We start from the raw sequence: 18416 nt of genomic DNA on the forward strand, positions 1-18416 counted from the left end.
TTTCGGTGTTACTTCTAAAAGATCTTGTAGGTCTTCATAAAACCGTTAAACTTCAGTTTCTTCAGCGTTACTGGTTGGGGCATAGACTTGTATAACTGTGATATTGAATCGTTTGCCTTGGAGACGAACAGAGATCATTCTTTCGTTTTTGAGATTGCATCCAAGTACTGCATTTCAGACTCTTTTGTTGACCATGATGGCTACTCCATTTCTTCTGAGGGATTCCTGCCCGCAGTAGTAGATATAATGGTCATCTGAGGTAAATTCACCCATTCCAGTCCATTTTATTTCGCTGATTCCTAGAATGTCAACGTTCACATTCTGATCAGATAATTCAGGATCATCTTATTTCACACTCTTTAATTTAATCACAGCTGTCAAATCCCTTTTGCCACTTAAGGAAACTTGTTCACAAATTCCATGGATCAGATCATGAAGGTATTGGTGGGGGGAGCATTATTCAGCCCTCTCCGTTTACCCCAGGCTTTGTCAAACTTGGCACAATTAGTGCTTTTGAATGGATAATTAATTATTTGTTCTGGTGGCTTGTCCTGAACCCTATAGAATATTTAGTAGCATCTTTTCCCTGGACCCATTAGATCCTAGAACTCTCTCTCCCCCCTGGATGTGACCAAATGTTATGGATCAAGACCCACTGCTTCATGCCCTTCTGGGGATCACTTAATAAAGTAGATCTAAGCATGTTAATCTGCTGCACAGAATCCTGTTTGTCCCCCTATTTCTTTCAACAGAATCTCCTACCCTCTCTAATAGAAAGAACCCCTCACACTTAGCATACCATTCAATTTTCCGTCTGACTTCTCTGATTTCTCCCGGCCCGTCTGCCCCCACTCTCTGTCCTCTTGTCCTTCAGATATTCTTGTAGTTCCCCAGATATGAGATTCTCTCATACCTCCTGGGATTGTAAATATGCTTCCCCCATCTGCCTAAAATTCCCTGTATCCTTTTTCTTTATGCAATGAACTCGTACTTATGTGTCCTCAGAATTTAGCTGAGATGCCTGGGACCAAGGTCTCCTCCCTGTGTCTGCTGGGAGCACCTGAGGTTACCTCTGTTTGTATGCTGGTGTTTATTTCTTCTTCTCTATGCACTGGTTGGTGAGCTGTCTAGATCTCTGACTTTTATCCATTTCCATAGATCTAGCCATCTTCCTGCAACAAATTCAGGGCCCAATAATTTCACTGCTTTTTGAATGAATGAGGAAATTGTGGCTTTCATGCCTCAACTTGAGAGTGCTCTCCAGTAGCTGAAACAGATGAGGAATGGTGCTTAAAGATATTTACAAAAATAATACACTTTTCTATTCCAGAACAGAAAATAAATTCATTCTCCTACCCTTTCTCATAGAAAGAACCCCCTACAAAGAGAGTATCTGTGCTGTTTTGTGTTTATGAACTGCTTATTGTTTGTCCCAAATTAAGTTCATGCTCAGAAACTATCTTGGCTTACTAAATATGCTTAAATTAAGAAATAAATTAGAAACATCCTTCTCATGGAGGATCTGGCAAAATTAAAGTGCCTAACCTAGACTTCACATCATTGTGAAAAGGTCAGATGTGTCAGAGCAGTTTCGTGGGCCACCTCGGAGCCCATGGTTGGTTCTGCAATTTTGATTTTGACTTTGCAAGAAGAAAACTGTCAGCTGGCACTTCCAGCCTTCACAATGAAATGAAATCCGCTGCTTTGCAAAGCCTCAGCATTTGGTATTTGCTCCAGATAATAGACATGTCAAAAATGGTTTCTGTTGCTATGCATTTTATGCTTCTTCTTATAGCCTAACATTAAAAGTTTCTCTTAATGGGCAGAAACTGGAGACTCTTTAGTAAATATCACTGAAAACACCTGCATGTGATGTTCACTAATGACTATTTCCTCTATTCAGAGCTCAAATTAAGAGGGTGTTCAGAGAGGATGGGTGTTCTCTCTCTACTTGGTAAATATATTCAGGTAATTTATGTAAAACAGAAATTAAAAGAAATTTCCCCCATACTACATTTTTATCATTCAAGCTAAAAATCTGTCCGCAGATATTGTAAAGAGAAGAGTAAAAACAAAGTTTTATTACACACAATGTGTCAAAGCTTAATATGCTAAAGGTGGCTCAGGGGTAAACAGTCCACCTGCCCATGCGGGAGCCATAGGAGATGCCGCTTCAGTCCTTGGGTCGGGAAGCTCCCTGGAGAAGGAAATGGCAACCACGCCAGTACTCTTGCCTGGGAAACCCCGTGGACAGAGGAGCCTGGTGAGTTACCGTCCACTGGGTCATGAAAGAGTTGGACACTACTTAATGACTAAACAAGAACAGCAGATAAGCTAAAGGAAGCTTTTGAGATTGTCTTTAATTCCCACATGAGGCTGACTAAGATGTATGTTTCCTCTAAACAACCATTTCATAAGTTGTTGCTAAATATATTTGATTGTGGATAGTGTCATATAAGTGATGTTGCTGAAAACATTTGGCTAAGACCTTGGCTGGCCTGGTTGAATCCCAAGTCTGTTACCTTGAACATGTTACATAACCTCTCTGAGCCCCAGTTCTTACATTTGTAAAATATATCTGTAAAGTTTCTTAGAGGATATGCATTCAGCTAGGATTTAATGGCACCCCACTCCAGTGCTCTTGCCTGGAAAATCCCATGCACAGAGGAGCCTGGAAGGGTGCAGTCCATGGGGTCGCTGAGGGTCGGACACGACTGAGTGACTTCACTTTCAGTTTTCACTTTCATCCATTGGAGAAGGAAATGGCACCCCACTCCAGTGTTCTTGCCTGGAGAATCCCAGGGACGGGGGAGCCTCGTGGGCTGCCGTCTCTGGGGTTGCACAGAGTCGAACACGACTGAAGTGACTTAGCAGTAGCAGCAGGACTTAAGATTGGGAGAATTTCAGGAAACTGGGATGAAGACAAAGTTAAGAAAACGTGAGAATTAGAGCATGAGCCAAGAAACAGAAAGTACAGAGAACAGCAAATAGAATTTATCCTAATTCCTTGAATTTGTAGGGTTTTACAGTTTTTGAAGCGCTTTCCTATATCTTACCTTAATTGTGAATTAAAGCAAAAAACATCATGTGGAGGTTTATAAGAAAAGTATGTTTTATTTTACATAAGAAAAAAGTGCATTCTAGAGAAAATGAATGACTTTTATAGTCATCAAGTAATAAATAATGCTTAAGAAGAAATAGAGTCTAAAGCAGAGTAGGTTTACTTGCAATGGTGACATGACTCTTTATAAACACTGAAGATGCACAGTGCATACAAGTTTGCTCCTAATTGCATGTAAGGAGGGATAACAGAGAAATATCCAAAGACTCAAAGGCTAGTCACAGTGAAACAAAATCTGTCTTGGCCTCGAGAGGCACATTAGTGACATCTCACAATGTCTTCAGTGTTACTCCCCAGCTCTTAACTCAGCTCTCTGGAGGATGGTAAACCTAATTCTAATTAAAGATTTTATTTGATCCAAATGTGCACCAGTACACAACAGCTAAAGAGAATAAGTCCATGACGAAGCAGTCAGATGACTGAAAATTGTGATGGTTATAAAATATGTTCACAAATTATTCGATTCTTCTCACTTCTAGGGATAAAGCTAAATTCCCCTCCCTTCCCCTCTGGGGGCTGTTCAGAATGACTGGATTTTATGAACAGAAGTGAGGGTGTGGGTGTGATGCTGCAGAGACAAGGAGTAAAGACCATTACAGCTTTCTCCTTGCCTTCTCGCTTGGCTCACACACTCTGGGATGTCACCTGCCGCATCAGGAAAACAGCTGAGCACCCCTCTGCTGAGACCCATAAATGGAGAAACCAAGGCCTCCTGCCAATAGCTGTGCAAGAGAGCCTTCTCTTATATGGGTATTCTAGCTACAATCAAGCATTTAGACTGAAAGTGCTTGACAAGCACTGATCTAGAACCACTTAGCCCAACCCCTACAAATTCTTGACCTGCAGAAACTTTGAAATATGAAATGAAGTAATTTGTTGGGTAGCAAATAAATAAATAAATAAATAAATAAAAAGGTAAACCTGAATAAACTGTATGAAGACTCAGTATCAGTTCAGTAGCTCAGTCATGTCCGACTCTCTGCGACCCCATGAAGCACAGTAGGCCAGGCCTCCCTGTCCATCACCAACTCCCGGAGTTTACCAAAACGCATGTCCATTGAGTCGGTGATGCTGTCTAACCATCTCATCCTCTGTCATCCCCTTCTTCTCCTGCCTTCAATCTTTCCCAACATCAGGATCTTTCAAAAGAGTCAGCTCTTCTTATCAGGTGGCCAAAATATTGGAGTTTCAGCTTTAACATCAGTCCTTCCAAACAACACCCAGGACTGATTTCCTTTAGGATGGACTGGATGGATCTCCTTGCAGTCCAAGGGATTCTCAACAGTCTTCTCCAACACCACAGTTAAAAGCATCAATTCTTCTGCGCTCAGCTTTCTTTATAGTCCAACTCTCACAATCATACATGACCACTGGAAAAACCATAGCCTTGACTAGATGGACCTTTGTGGACAAAGTAATATCTCTGTTTTTCAATATGCTATCTAGGTTGGTCATAACTTTTCTTCCAAGAAGTAAGCATCTTTTAATAATTCATGGCTGCAATCACCATCTGCACTGATTTTGGAGCCCAACAAAATAAAGTTAGCTCTGTTTCCACTGTTTCTCCATCCATCTGCCATGAAGTGATGGGACCAGATGCCATGGTCTTTGTTTTCTGAATGTTGAGCTTTAATCCAACTTTTTCACTTTCCTCTTTCACTTTTATCAAGAGGCTCTTTAGTTCTTCACTTTCTGCCATAAGGGTGGTGTATCTGCATATCTGAGGTTATTGATATTTCTCCCGGCAATCTTGATTCCAGCTTGTGCTTCCTCCAGCACAGGGTTTCTCATGATGTACTCTGCATAGAAGTTAAATAAGCAGGGTGGCAATATACAGCCTTGACGTACTCCTTTTCCTATCTGGAACCAGTCTGTTGTTCCATGTCCAGTTCTAACTGTTGCTTCCTGACCTGCATACAGGTTTCTCAAGAGGCAGGTTAGGTGGTCTGGTATTCCCATCTCTTGAAGAATTTTCCACAGTTTCTTGTGATCCACACAGTCAAAGGCTTTGGCATAGTCAATAAAGCAGAAATAGATGTTTTTCTGGAACTCTCTTGCTTTTTCCATGATCCAATGGATGTTGGCAATTTGATCTCTGGTTCCTCTGCCTTTTCTAAAACCAGCTTGAACATCAGGAAGTTCACAGTTCACATTTTGCTGAAGTCTGGCTTGGAGAATTTTGAGCAATACTTTACTATCATGTGAGATGAGTGCAATTTTGCAGTAGTTTGAGCATTCTTTGGCATTGCGTTTCTTTGGGATTGGAATGAAAACTGACCTTTCCCTAGTCCTGTGGCCACTACTGAGTTTTCCAAATTTGCTAGCATATTGAGTGCAGCACTTTCACAGCATCATCTTTCAGGATTTGAAACAGCTCCACTGGAATTCCATCACCTCCACTAGCTTTGTTAGTAGTGATACTTCCTAAGGCCCACTTGACTTCACATTCCAGGATGTCTGACTCTAGGTGAATGATCACACCGTCATGATTATCTGGGTCGTGAAGATCTTTTTTGTACAGTTCTTCCATGTATTCTTGCCACCTCTTCTTAATATCTTCTGCTTCTGTTAGGTCCATACCATTTCTGTCCTTTATCGAGCCCGTCTTTGAATGAAATGTTCCCTTGGTGTCTCTAATATTCTTGAAGAGATCTCTAATCTTCCCCATTCTATTGTTTTCCTCTATTTCTTTGTATTGATTGCTGAGGAAGGCTTTGTTATCTTCCTTGCTATTCTTTGGAACTCTGCATTCAAATGGGTATATCTTTCCTTTTCTCCTTTGCCTTTTGCTTCTCTTCTTTTCACAGCTATTTGTAAGGCCTCCCCAGACAGCCATTTTGCTTCTTTGCATTTCTTTTCCATGAGGATGGTCTTGATCCCTGTCTCCTGTACAATATCACGAACCTCCGTCCATAGTTCATCAGGCACTCTGTCTAGCAGATCTAATCCCTTAAATCTGTTTCTCACTTCCACTGTATAATCATAAGGGATTTGATTTAGGTCTTACCTGAATGGTCTAGTGGTTTTCTCCTCTTTCTTCAATTTCAGCCTGAATTTGGCAATAAAGAGTTCATGGTCTGAGCCACAGTCAGCTCCCAGGCTTGTTTTTGTTTACTGTATAGAGCTTCTCCATCTTTGGCTGCAAAGAATATAATCAATCTGATTTTGGTGTTGACCATCTGGTGATGTCCATGTGTAGAATCTTCTCTTGTGTTGTTGGAAGAGGGTGTTTTCTATGACCAGTGGGTTCTCTTGGCAAAACTCTATTAGACTTTGCCCTGCTTCATTCTGTATTGCAAGGGCACATTTGCCTATTACTCCAGGTATTTCTTGGCTTCCTACGTTTGCACTCCAGTCCCCTTTAATGAAAAGGACATTTTTTTGGGGGGGGGGGGTGTTAGTTCTAAAAGGTCTTGGAGGTCTTCATAGAACCATTCAACTTCAGCTTATTTAGTGTTACTGGTCAGGGTATAGACTTGGATTACCGTGATATTGAACGGTTTACCTTGGAAATGAACAGAGATCATTCTGTTGTTTTTGAGATTGCATCCAAGTACTGCATTTCAGACTCTTTTGTTGACTATGATGGCTAGTCCATTTCTTCTAAGGGATTCAGAAAAATATCTATTTCTGCTTTATTGACTATGCCAAAGCCTTTGACTGTGTGGATCACAATAAACTGTGGAAAATTCTTCAAGAGATGGGAATACCAGACCACCTGACCTGCCTCTTGAGAAACCTATATGCAGGTCAGGAAGCAACAGTTAGAACTGGACGTGGAACAACAGACTGGTTCCAGATAGGAAAAGGAGTACGTCAAGGCTGTATATTGCCACCCTGCTTATTTAACTTCTATGCAGAGTACATCATGAGAAACGCTGGACTGGAAGAAACACAAGCTGGAATCAAGATTGCCGGGAGAAATATCAATAACCTCAGATATGCAGATACACCACCCTTATGGCAGAAAGTGAAGAACTAAAAAGCCTCTTGATGAAAGTGAAAGAGGAGAGTGAAAAAGTTGGCTTAAAGTTCAACATTGAGAAAACGAAGATCATGGCATCCGGTCCCATCACTTCATGGCAAATAGATGGAGAAACAGTGGAAACAGTGTCAGACTTTATTGTTTTGGGCTCCAAAATCACTGCAGATGGTGACTGCAGCCATGAAATTAAAAGACACTTACTCCTTGGAAGAAAAGTTATGACCAACCTAGATAGCATATTCAAAAGCAGAGACTAAGGTCCGTCTATTCAAGGTTATGGTTTTTCCAGTGGTCATGTATGAATGTGAGAGTTGGACTGTGAAGAAGGCTGAGCACCAAAGAATTGATGCTTTGAATTGTGGTGTTGGAGAATACTCTTGAGAGTCCCTTGGACTGTAAGGAGATCCAACCAGTCCATTCTGAAGGAGATCAAGATTTTTTTGGAAGGACTGATGTTAAAGCTGAAACTCCAGTACTTTGGCCATCTCATGCAAAGAGTTGACTCACTGGAAAAGACTCTGATGCTGGGAGGGATTAGGGGCAGGAGGAGAAGGGGACGACAGAGGATGAATTGGCTGGATGGCATCACTGACTCAATGGACGTGAGTCTGAGTGAACTCCGGGAGTTGGTGATGGACAGGGAGGCCTGGAGTGCTGGGATTCACGGGGTCGCAAAGAGTCGGACACGACTGAGCGACTGAACTGAACTGAACTGCCCACAGTAGTAGATATAATGGTCATCTGTGTTAAATTTACCCATTCCAGTCCATCTTAGTTTATTGATTCCTAGAAAGTCGACATTCACTCTTGCCGTCTCCTGTTTGACCACTTCCAATTTGCCTTGATTCGTGGATCTAATATTCTAGGTTCCTATGCAATATTGCTCTTATAGCATCCGTCCTTGCTTCTATCACCAGTCCCATCTACAACTGGGTGTTGTTTTGCTTTGGCCCTATCCTTTCATTCTTTCTGGAATTATTTGTCCACTGATCTCCAGTAGCATATTGGGCACCTACCAACCTGGGGAGTTCATCTTTCAGTGTCCTATCATTTGCCTTTTCATACAGTTCATGGGGTTCTCAAGGCAGGAACAGTGAAGTGGTTTGCCATTCCCTTCTCCAGTGGACCACATTCTTTAGACCTCTCCACCATGACCCATCCGTCTTGGGTGGCCCCACAGGGCATGGCTTAGTTTCATTGAGTTAGACAAGGCTGTGGTCCATGTGATCAGATTGGCTAGTTGTCTGTGATTTTGGTTTCAGACTGTCTGCCCTCTGATGCCCTCTCTCAGCACCTACCATCTTCCCTGGGTTTCTGTTACCTTTGACATGGGATATCTCTTTGTGGCTGCTTCAGCAAAGCGCAGCTGGTGCTCCTTACCTTGGATGTGGGATAGCTCCTCTCAGCCATGGCCCCTGAGCTTGGGCATATGAAGACTGTATTCCATCAAAGGGCAGAAATCATGACTGAATTTGGGTTGTTAGGAAATAGGATTCTTCCTTGACTATTTTGTAACCTGACCTAGAAGCGTAAATAGTAATTAAACAAGGAAGTACAAAGAATCCTGAACCTGATCCAGCTAACTTTTTATGACTAATCTCTCCCTACAGAAAGACATTACTTGCCCAATTTTTAAATTTAAATCATTAGTATATATATTCTTCTGGTTTAATGATGGCCATGATATGCTTACTAAATTTTTGATAAATTGACGTTGTGTTTTAATGTGCTATATTTTAATTTTCAAAAAGGATTAGATTTTTCATTATTTAAAAAGTTGTATGGAGTCATTATATATTTTCATATGTGCAACATTATGTAAATTCTAAAAACTATGCATTGCCTCTAATTTATATAGAGCCCTGCCTTTTTACAAAACAATTTCAAATGGTGCTCATCTCGGACATCCCAAAACAGAATATTTGCATGAATTTTTGTAGAATCTTGCTTAGCTCAGGTATCAAAAAATGAAGTGGATTTTAACATAGACACTAAGATATTCTTGGCATATTAGGCCACGTTTTCTAGGACATGCTAAACCTATAGTTGAAGTGAAGTCGCGCTCAGTCGTGTCCGACTATTTGCGACCCCATGGATTGTAGTCTACCAGGCTCCTCTGTCCATGGGATTTTCCAGGCAATAGTACTGGAGTGGATTGCCATTTCCTTCTCCAGGGGATCTTCCCGACCCAGGGATCGAACCCAGGTCTCCCATATTGTAGACAGACTCTTTACCGTCTGAAACCTATACGAGAAAAGTAAAAGCTGCTTGTTGTAAAAACCTTCCCCTGAGTCCCTCTGCGCTCACCCAAGCCCGAGGAGGGCCTGCAGAAACCTGAGGCCTGCCAGGCCACCTCGGACTTCGGGAAGAGTAAGAGAATCAGGTCGCAAAACGTGCGTGTACCGTGCAGCTCAACGACAAGGGCAAAACTTCAAAGCAAAGAAAACAAAATTAGAGCTTCTGAGGAGATACAGATCGGCCCCCAAGGGAGAGTGGTAAGTGAGCAGGAACAATTCTCTCCTTGCTATTGCACCCCCGCGTCTGTGCCCGAAGGCTGGGCCACTGCGCCTGCGCCGAGAAGCCGGGCCCGCGGGGGATGGGTGGGGTGCGGCTGGAGAGGCGGGGCCGGGGCGGGGCTAGGAGGGCGCGAGATTTGAACTTCTAGGAGGAGCTAAATATCTCGGCTGAGGTGAAGCTACGCGGCAGTTTTCTCGGCTGGCTTTGCAGCTTAGTGCGGCGCAGCGCGGGCCCGGGCGATGGTGGAAGGCCCGGGTTGTACTCTAAATGGAGAGAAGATTCGGGCGCGTGTGCGCCCGGGCCAGGCGGTGACTGACGTGCGGGGCCGCGCGCTGCAGGGCCTGGGGGGCCCCGGGTCGCCGCCCGCCGCCTCCGGGCCTGTGGGCCCCTCACAGGTGAGCAGCTTCCGTGTCTCGCTAGGGGACCAGCAGTGGGAGATAGAGCAAAAAGCCCATCGGGGTTCCAGGGTCCAGGGTGCCTTAGCTCTGGTCAAGGCTTACTGCGGCTGCTGCTACGTCACTTCAGTCGTGTCCGACTCTGTGCGACCCCGTGGACAGCAGCCCACCAGGCTCCTCTGTCCGCGGAAATGCCCAGGCAAGAATACTGGAGTGGGTTGTCATCTCCTTCTCCACAAGGCTTCCTGGGGCCTCGCCTTTCCTAACACGTACCTTGACCTCACCTGAGGGAGAATGCCCTGCTAGTGCGCCTGCGCGGTTGAGGTTGGTTACGGGACCGCCGAGTTAAGGCCGCATTGGAGATGCCCAGGTGGGAAGTGATGGAAGGTGTTTTATTCCATGCCACCTTGCTTAGCTTCTTTACTGCCAGCAAAAGATGCCTTCCTTCTGTCCATAGCCGCATTTTCTGCTGTTAATATTATCAGATATTATGGCACCCCACTCCAGTACTCTTGCCTGGAAACTCCCATGGACGGAGGAGCCTAGTAGGCTGCAGTCCATGGGGTCGCTGAGAGTTGGACACGACTCAGTGACTTCACTTTCACTTTTCACTTTCATGCATTGGAGAAGGAAATGGCAGCCCACTTCAGTGTTCTTGCCTGGAGAATCCCAGGGACGGGGGAGCCTGGTGGGCTGCCGTCTATGGGGTCGCACAGAGTCGGACACGACTGAAGCAACTTAGTAGCAGCAGCAGCTGCTGCTGTTAATATTATCAGATGCATGCAACCTCTGTTTTGTTTTTTTTTTCTGTTTTTCACGTTTTAAAAACAGTAAGCTTGTAGGATAAAATTCTAGCTTCTTGCCTGCCTAATATTCTCCAACTGAAAATGTATTATGACTAATACATAATCCTAAAATTTCACACAGAAGATTTGGCACCACCCTGTCCACTCAACTCAGTATTGCCATCTAATGAAGGGGCAGAACCATTTTGGATCCCTTAAGTGAATTTATTTCTTTTTAAAGGAAGTTGTAGCACAGCTTCTTGCCACTCTGGCATGCATTGCAGGTGGTGTGATTTTCATTTGGTAAGAACTTAGAACTTGTACTGAAAATATTCTGATTAAACCTCGTGCCTTAAAAGCCCTTCACATGTACGGATGATTGTATTTCATGAATGCATGCATTATTGCGCTGTACTTCAATTTCTCCTGCAAAGCTTCATCATAGCCTTTGGTCTTGGAAGAAAAAGTTGCTTGCTCTGAAATTAGCATATGCTTACAACTTGAAAGAAATGAAGTTCTAAGTCTGAGTAAATACATTTTCAAACTTGCACAAAGAGTAATTTTTGCATCTCCTTCCAATTGCCCTTGTGTTTTATTTATTTTGACTATATGTCAGTTAGTACTCTGTACCTGTTCTTTTATTATAGCGTTTCTTTCAAAATTATTTCAGGATACCACAGAGATGAATCCTGAGTAGTCTCTTAAGAGTATTAATGTTTATAGAAAAATCACTCATTCGACAGAATTTTGAATACTCAAGGAACCTCGGCAACAGAATCTAACATTTCCCTTTGTGGAGGCTATTCTTTGGTTAGGAAGGTACATAGACATTCATTAGGTGAAAACAGAAAGAAATATAAGTTGATAAATTCTCTAAAGTAAAGATACATGGTTCCATGAGAACTTACAGGAAGTTCAGGGATGGCTTTGCTGAGAAAGTAACAATTAAGCTGAGGTGTGAAGGGTGAGGAGATACCTAGATCTGAACTGAAAGTTGGCAGGCGGAACACTGCAGGCAATAGCAAAGGAAGAGAGATTGAAAGAAATCTGGTGTGGCTGGAAAGGGGATGATGAGATACAGGGAACGTGGTTTGAAATAAGACAAAATTGAGATTGCTGGTCGAAGTGAGATCCTGGGATCTTTGCAGAACTTTGTAGGGACTCTACTCATTCTGGAATAATGGGGTTCTTTGAAGGGTGTTAAGATCCAGTGACACTTTGAAAGATCATTCTTGCAAAGGAAAATTATAAGACTGGCAGAAAGCCAGGGTACATGCTGCCTTCTCAGGTGAGGATTACAGGAGTCTGAGAAGGCTGCCTGGAGCACAGAGGAGGGGGCTGGTGACAGAAATGAAGAGAAGGGAACAGAATTGCTATTTTGGAAGTAAAGGGAGTACGTTGTCGTTATGGATATGGCATGAATATGTTATGGATATCATACTTTACATCATTAAACAATAATATATTCTGTATTAAGTTTTAAGCTATTACTAGCTCCCGAGGATACAAGATGAGTCAGATAAACTTACTTCCTTGAGAATCCCATTTAATGTTTTAAATAGACATTACCTCATTGGTCTTCAGGCCAAACCAGCATGAACCTTTCCTTTCCATTTATGATTATCTTCAGTTCCAAGGCATAAAGTGCTTTTGAAGAACTGTTATATATCATTTCATTATAAAAAATAATAACCCCATGATAAAGGATTAACCTGATTCTACAGATAAGGAATGTGAAGCTTAAAGTGAGTTTAAATAATTAAGTTGCCCGGTGTCACATGACTAGGAAGGGCTGAACCAGGTGTAATCTTTCTTCTTTCAAACTCCAAAGCCTACACTTTTAACCATAGTTCCCCCCAGTTATAAAAGGTTCAGTAGGAAAATGACTGATTCATTTTGGCAAGAATACCATACTGCTCAGCATATAGTGGTGATTACTTATTAATCAGAGAAGTGAGATGTTAAGTTTTGGGCTGTGTCTGCCACCATTTTTACTTTTGTTCAGTTTAGCCAGTTGGCTTACCTACTTTGGTAATGCTAATGGTTTCCATTCCCATATTCACAGTGCAGCCTGATAATATAATGTAGATGCTTCGTCAGTGGTTGGGAAATTAATAATATCACTTGGAAGCAATCACTGAACATTACTATATTTAATACTTTGACATAAAGAGGTATTAAAAGTTGGAATAGGTCTTTATGATTTGGAATCAAGAATCTTGTTCTATGGGAACTGGCTTTGAAAATCAATATGAAATGAATAACCCCTTTGTGAAAACCAATATGGAATTAATAATCCCTTTATCATTGGGAATATTCTAAATATTTTGCCATAGCTTCACTTTATGGGCCCTTGATTTAGAGAAATAATAATCTTTGTAAACATGAAGGGTCTTTGCATTTTAGAGGCGCATTGAATCCATAGTGTTAGTCACTCAATCGTGCTGACTTTTTTGAGATCCCGCCAGGCTCCTCTGTCCATGGAATTCTCCAGGCAAGAATACTAGAATGGGTAGCCATTCCCTTTTCCAGGGGATCTTCCCAACCCAGGGATTGAACCCGGGTCCCCCACACTGTGGGCAGATTCTTTACCGATTGAACCACCAGGGAAGCCCTATAGTAAATTTCATCAAAACGTGGTATGTTGTCACAGATCTCTGGCATGATCACTACTTAAATAGGTGATCCCATGTTTCCTAGACCTTTATGCCTGAGCATTAAAGCTATTTAAAGGTTTCTGCTACTGACTTGAAATCATTAGTTTTCACAAGGCAGCAGTTGAAAAATAATAACTGCATATGATCTTCTTTATATTGCAATAAACATGAAAAAGTACAAAGGAGAGTTAAATAAATACTAATTGGGCATTTAAAATAAATGAGTTAAACTCCAGATAATCATTATACCAAAAAGAAGAACCCCACCTGTGTAGCTACTGTTGTAATGAATCAGCTACTGTGGCCTGTAGTCGTCCTCTTGGCTCAAGTTCGAAATTCATGGAGAACGTGTTCTAAGGCATGTCTCCTTGTGACGAGTGACCCCCGTTTTGAAGAAGAAAGCCTATCCATAGAAGCCCAGCGTTTGCTAGTCGTGCACGCACTATATTACTTCTGAGTTTTGATCCACTGTCTTGTCAGCATTAAATTATGCAACTCTGTAAGCACATCACATAAAACTCTGCTGGAGCTTTTGGAGCCTTATGGTAAGAAACAACACTGGAATATAAATGAACATGTCTGCTTAATGAGCTGTGAAGAGTCAATCCTTCGATTTTAATTGTTGGGTGGATACAATATTTTGGTGAAATCGGTGTATAATCTGCATATGTTTTCAGTTTCCTTTCACAAAACAGAATATGAAACAGTTTATAAGCATTCATTTCATTTGAAACATGATCCTCTGGCTACTCTCTCTCTCCTTAAGATTTAATATATGTATGTAATATGCTAGCTATTCTTACTCATCTTGATATGCCCTTCGCAGTGTCTGAGTTATTTAGTAAACATTTGAATGGATCGAGAAGAGCAAAGTTTTAAATAGTGCAAAAATAGTTTTGATGAAAGATTTAAAAATAAATTCAATTTGGAATCTTTCTCTATGAGTGTGTATTTTGTTATGCATGTTAAATGGAAATTTCTATTACAAGAAAATAATGAAGCCACATAATAAAAGTTTTCCTCCCTCCTTTCTCTTTATAGTGGAGGAAGTGGAAATCATAATTCGATTGCCATTATATGAAGGAATGAGCTAATCCACAGAGATTAATTTTATAGCTAAATGAAGCTTATTCGTTTAAATCTAAAAAGTTTTTTAACTTGTATAGAACATGCATAATAGTATTTGCTTACATTATTCCATGGATCTGGGTAATGGTTTCATCTTAATGACTGAGGATCATTACTACCAGCATTCAGCATTACATGGAGTCATGGAGCAAGAGTGAACAGAGATCGGTTAAGGAAACTCAGGGAGATGATTCTCCACAGCCATTGGAGCTTTTAGTGAACCCGAAAGTGTTGGGGATGACGTAGAGAGAACATCTGATCATCTTGATTTTTGAATTCCAGCTCCTTTGTTGCTTATACTCATATCTTTGCCTATTTGTTCGGAATCAGATTATAGGACACATAAAACTCTTAGCTTAGTGCCGTAGTAGTAGTGTTAGTCACTCAGTTGTGTCCTACTCTCTGTGATTCCGTGGGCTGTAGCCTGCCTGCCAGGCTCCTCCGTCCATGGGATTCTCCAGGCAAGAGTACTGGAGTGCACTGCCATTCCCTTCTCCAGCGATCTTCCCGACCCAGGGATTGAACCCGGGTCTCTTGCATTGCAGGCAGATTCTTTACTGTCTGAGCTGCAGTAAAAGTCCTGGTAATTTTTCCTTTTTCTCCCTGATCAGGGCTTTCTCACCAGACCCACCTATCTGATGATGACTTTATGAAGGGGTGTAATCTTCTGGTGTAATCATATTGTGTATAAAACATTTAGCCTCTGAGTAAGTGCTTATAGCCTCTGCTCTTACAAAATAGTAGAACAGATTTTTATGTAAAGACCTCTTTTGGGGGGCTTAGAGACCATTTTAAAGTTAGGTTTTTTTGATAGTTTAAATGGATAGATAAGTGGCTTGTGATTCCTAAAAGTATTGTTGTATTGGGGGTAAAAACCATGTGGGGGACAAAAAGGAGAGACTGTGATTGTAAGTATGGTATATTTTTCCTCTCTAGGGGAAATATGTAACTGAGCTAGAGTTGAACCATTTATCTGTGGAAAAGTCGTATTCTGTTCTTAAAAGTTCATCTTCCTTGTTCACCCATGGATAGGCAGGATAAATGGTAATCAGCACAATAAATCATGTGCTGTCTCCAAAGATATATGTTGTTTTGATGATTTCCTATTATTAAGCCACTTGAAAATGGGAAGGTGAACCCTTCTCAATCATACTTAAAATTGTGGCAAAGGATATTTCTTCTCTTACTTAAAATTGTGGCAAAGGATATTTCTTCTCTTATTTCAGGGGAAAGAGAATGAAATGTTCAGATAATACAGTAACAAGTTTATAAGGGTCAAAATGAGAAAGTCAGGTATATATTGGACAATTTTGTATAGTTACAGCAAAGATAATAGGCTTGTGGAAATTAATTTTTGCATTTGCATGGGCTGCTGAACCTTGTATGAAGAGGTGATAACCCCAGGTTCTACAGTAGGACAAGTGAATCTTTTGTAATTCTTAGGTTTATTGCAAAAGCCTTGCCCCGTTTGTACATAAGAGCTCTCAAAATAAATGGAACTAACCATCACTGGTACATAAGAATTTCTCCCTCAAATGGTGTTTTAAAAGAAAAAAAAAAACAGTTAAAAATGTATGCAGGTGCTTGAGATGGTCAGTTATAAGTTGAAATTTTTATTTTGCCTGGAGTATATTCTCTAGAGCAGATTATTTTAGAAATGATAGTATACTAGGGATCAGGTAATTTAGGTCAAGTGCCCACATGATAAACAATTTGTATCATCTCCCTCAAAACCCAAATAAGGTATTAGAATAGGTGTTTTTAAAGCAGTCATTTAAATGCTAAGTAAACATCTTAAGTAAAAACCAGGGCAGGCTGGGACTGGTTGCTGAAATCCTAAACCTTCCTGTAAAGTTCTTTTTACTTAATGGGAAATTCTGATTATAATATTTTACATACATCTAGCTTTTGGTAGTAACTTGGTACTCCCATATTTAAGCCTCATTTCTTTGAAGATAATTAGAAAATAAGAGACTAGGATGTTAATAATTCTCAAAGCAGCTAAAACAGTTGGTGGAACAGAAGTTTTTGCCAAGAAACCTTGGGAAAGGTATAGCAAGATGAGGATGATGGGTGGGGAATACCAAGAGGGAAGGAGGAAGGGATCTGGTTCATCCTACAGATGTTTCCTGAGCTCCAGGCATTGTGTGAAGTGCCCAGGGATAAGGAAACACCATAGTTGCTGTCCACAAGGAGCTCACAGACAACTAAGGGAGAAACATGAGTCACAGACACTTGTTCAGTTGGTAAGTGCCAGCACAGCGGTTGTAGAAAGCCCTGTGCTGGGTTTGGCAGGTAGAAAGCCTCAAGATGATTCTGCTTCCCAGGCAGGGAAATTCTAGTCCCAGCGAGTGTACTGGAGTGTATAGCGAGTGACAAACCATGTATGTGAGCAGGGAAGAGGTTATGCTAACATGTCTTTTTAACTCCCAAGCACCTCATCAAGTATTAAAAAACTAATTCTGACACACAGTTGAGCCAAGGGCTCGTGGCGTCTGTAGCTGGAGCAGGCTGTGCCTCAGAAGTCATCGGATGGTGTCAGGTCTGTGTGTTTCCACAGCTCCGGCCTCTCCACCTGTGATCGTTCCCCAGAGTTGAATACAGCCCTCTGCTGATGTCTGTATTGTCATAGTCACCTTCACCTTCATCAGGCCCAAAACATCTTTTTTCAGTATTTGTAGAGACTTTAATATCATCCCTTTCCACAGTCTGTTTTTGGTGTCCTATTCTGTGTTATTTTTGATTATAGAGACTAGAGTACAAAACCAGGACACCTGTGAAGATTTGGCTTCTGGTTCCTTGCAGCTCTGTCCATCAGGATACCACGGTTCACTTCTCGTGGACAGTTGTTTGAAGAGACTTACTGGTGCCATTCATTTTAAGTATATTGGCATTTGTGTTTTTTGACTCATCCTCCTATGTACAAGCAATTTATGTCTAAGGGCACATGCTCCTCTTTGTCTTGTTAATAAGCGGTCCAGGAACCCTAACATTTGGGAGGGCCTTCTGCTGAATCCTCCTTTGGCTGGAGAGACATTTCCCATGGTCAGATCCATTAGACTTCCTGAAACCTCTGATGGTTGGCAGTAATTGGACAGCATGTAGATGTATACTCCAGGACAGTCTGTGGTATCTTAACAGATTAATACTGTATGGAAAAGCTCTTTTTATAACCTGCCCCTCAATCTTCGTCTAGTGGGCATTTCAGCTGTTCTATCCGTTAGCTACACATGGAACCAAACTCCCTCAGGACTGTAGGAACTAATAGGAATATTTAGCACAGAGTTAGAAATTTCCCAGGGAAAATCTAGGATAAAAATCAGGATAAGCTAGATTTGGATTTCTTCCTAATAGACATTATTAGGAACCCTGGCATTTAACTTTGAGCAAGAAAAAGTAGAGCCTTTTGTTAAGAACCCATACTTCCCCCCTCCCCAGGGTTTTATGGTTTCTTTTAATTTATACCTTCTGAAATGGATGTTACAGTGGTTTAAGAATAAGTGGCACAAAAATTTTCCATATGAATTGTACTCAGAGATTTTGTTTAGCTAATTATAACAAAACCCAATGATGTGTTACTGTTGATTTACATCTGGGTGTTTTGATAATGGGGCAGTTTTAGATGGCCCAGTCTAGTCATTGAACAGTGAGCAGTTATCCTTACAGAGTGGGAAATTTCCCCAGAAAATGATCTGGTTTTCAGATATCTAGAATAAGGCCTCGCAATGCCTCACACGTAGTAGAAAGTCAACAAGCTTTTCTAAAATGAATAAATCCAGTTCAACAGCCCTGAATGATACATTTTTTATGTGGAGGGTGTGTGTCCAG

The 18416-nt window shown here is 41.5% G+C and overlaps 1 protein-coding gene across 1 annotated transcript in view; it reads left to right on the forward strand.

Moving 5' to 3' along the window:
- The first annotated feature begins 9811 nt into the window (after positions 1 to 9811).
- Positions 9812 to 18416, forward strand: part of LOC120860536 (endonuclease 8-like 3) — a 45539-nt gene continuing 36934 nt past the window's right edge. Inside the window, exon 1 of the mRNA XM_040236359.1 lies at positions 9812 to 10018. Coding sequence (XP_040092293.1) covers positions 9863 to 10018 — 156 coding nt within the window. The 5' untranslated portion in view covers positions 9812 to 9862. The remainder of the gene's footprint in view (positions 10019 to 18416) is intronic.

This window comes from Oryx dammah, unplaced genomic scaffold (genome assembly GCF_014754425.2).
Source record: "Oryx dammah isolate SB20612 unplaced genomic scaffold, SCBI_Odam_1.1 HiC_scaffold_11081, whole genome shotgun sequence".
In the NCBI taxonomy this organism is placed as follows: domain Eukaryota; kingdom Metazoa; phylum Chordata; class Mammalia; order Artiodactyla; family Bovidae; genus Oryx; species Oryx dammah.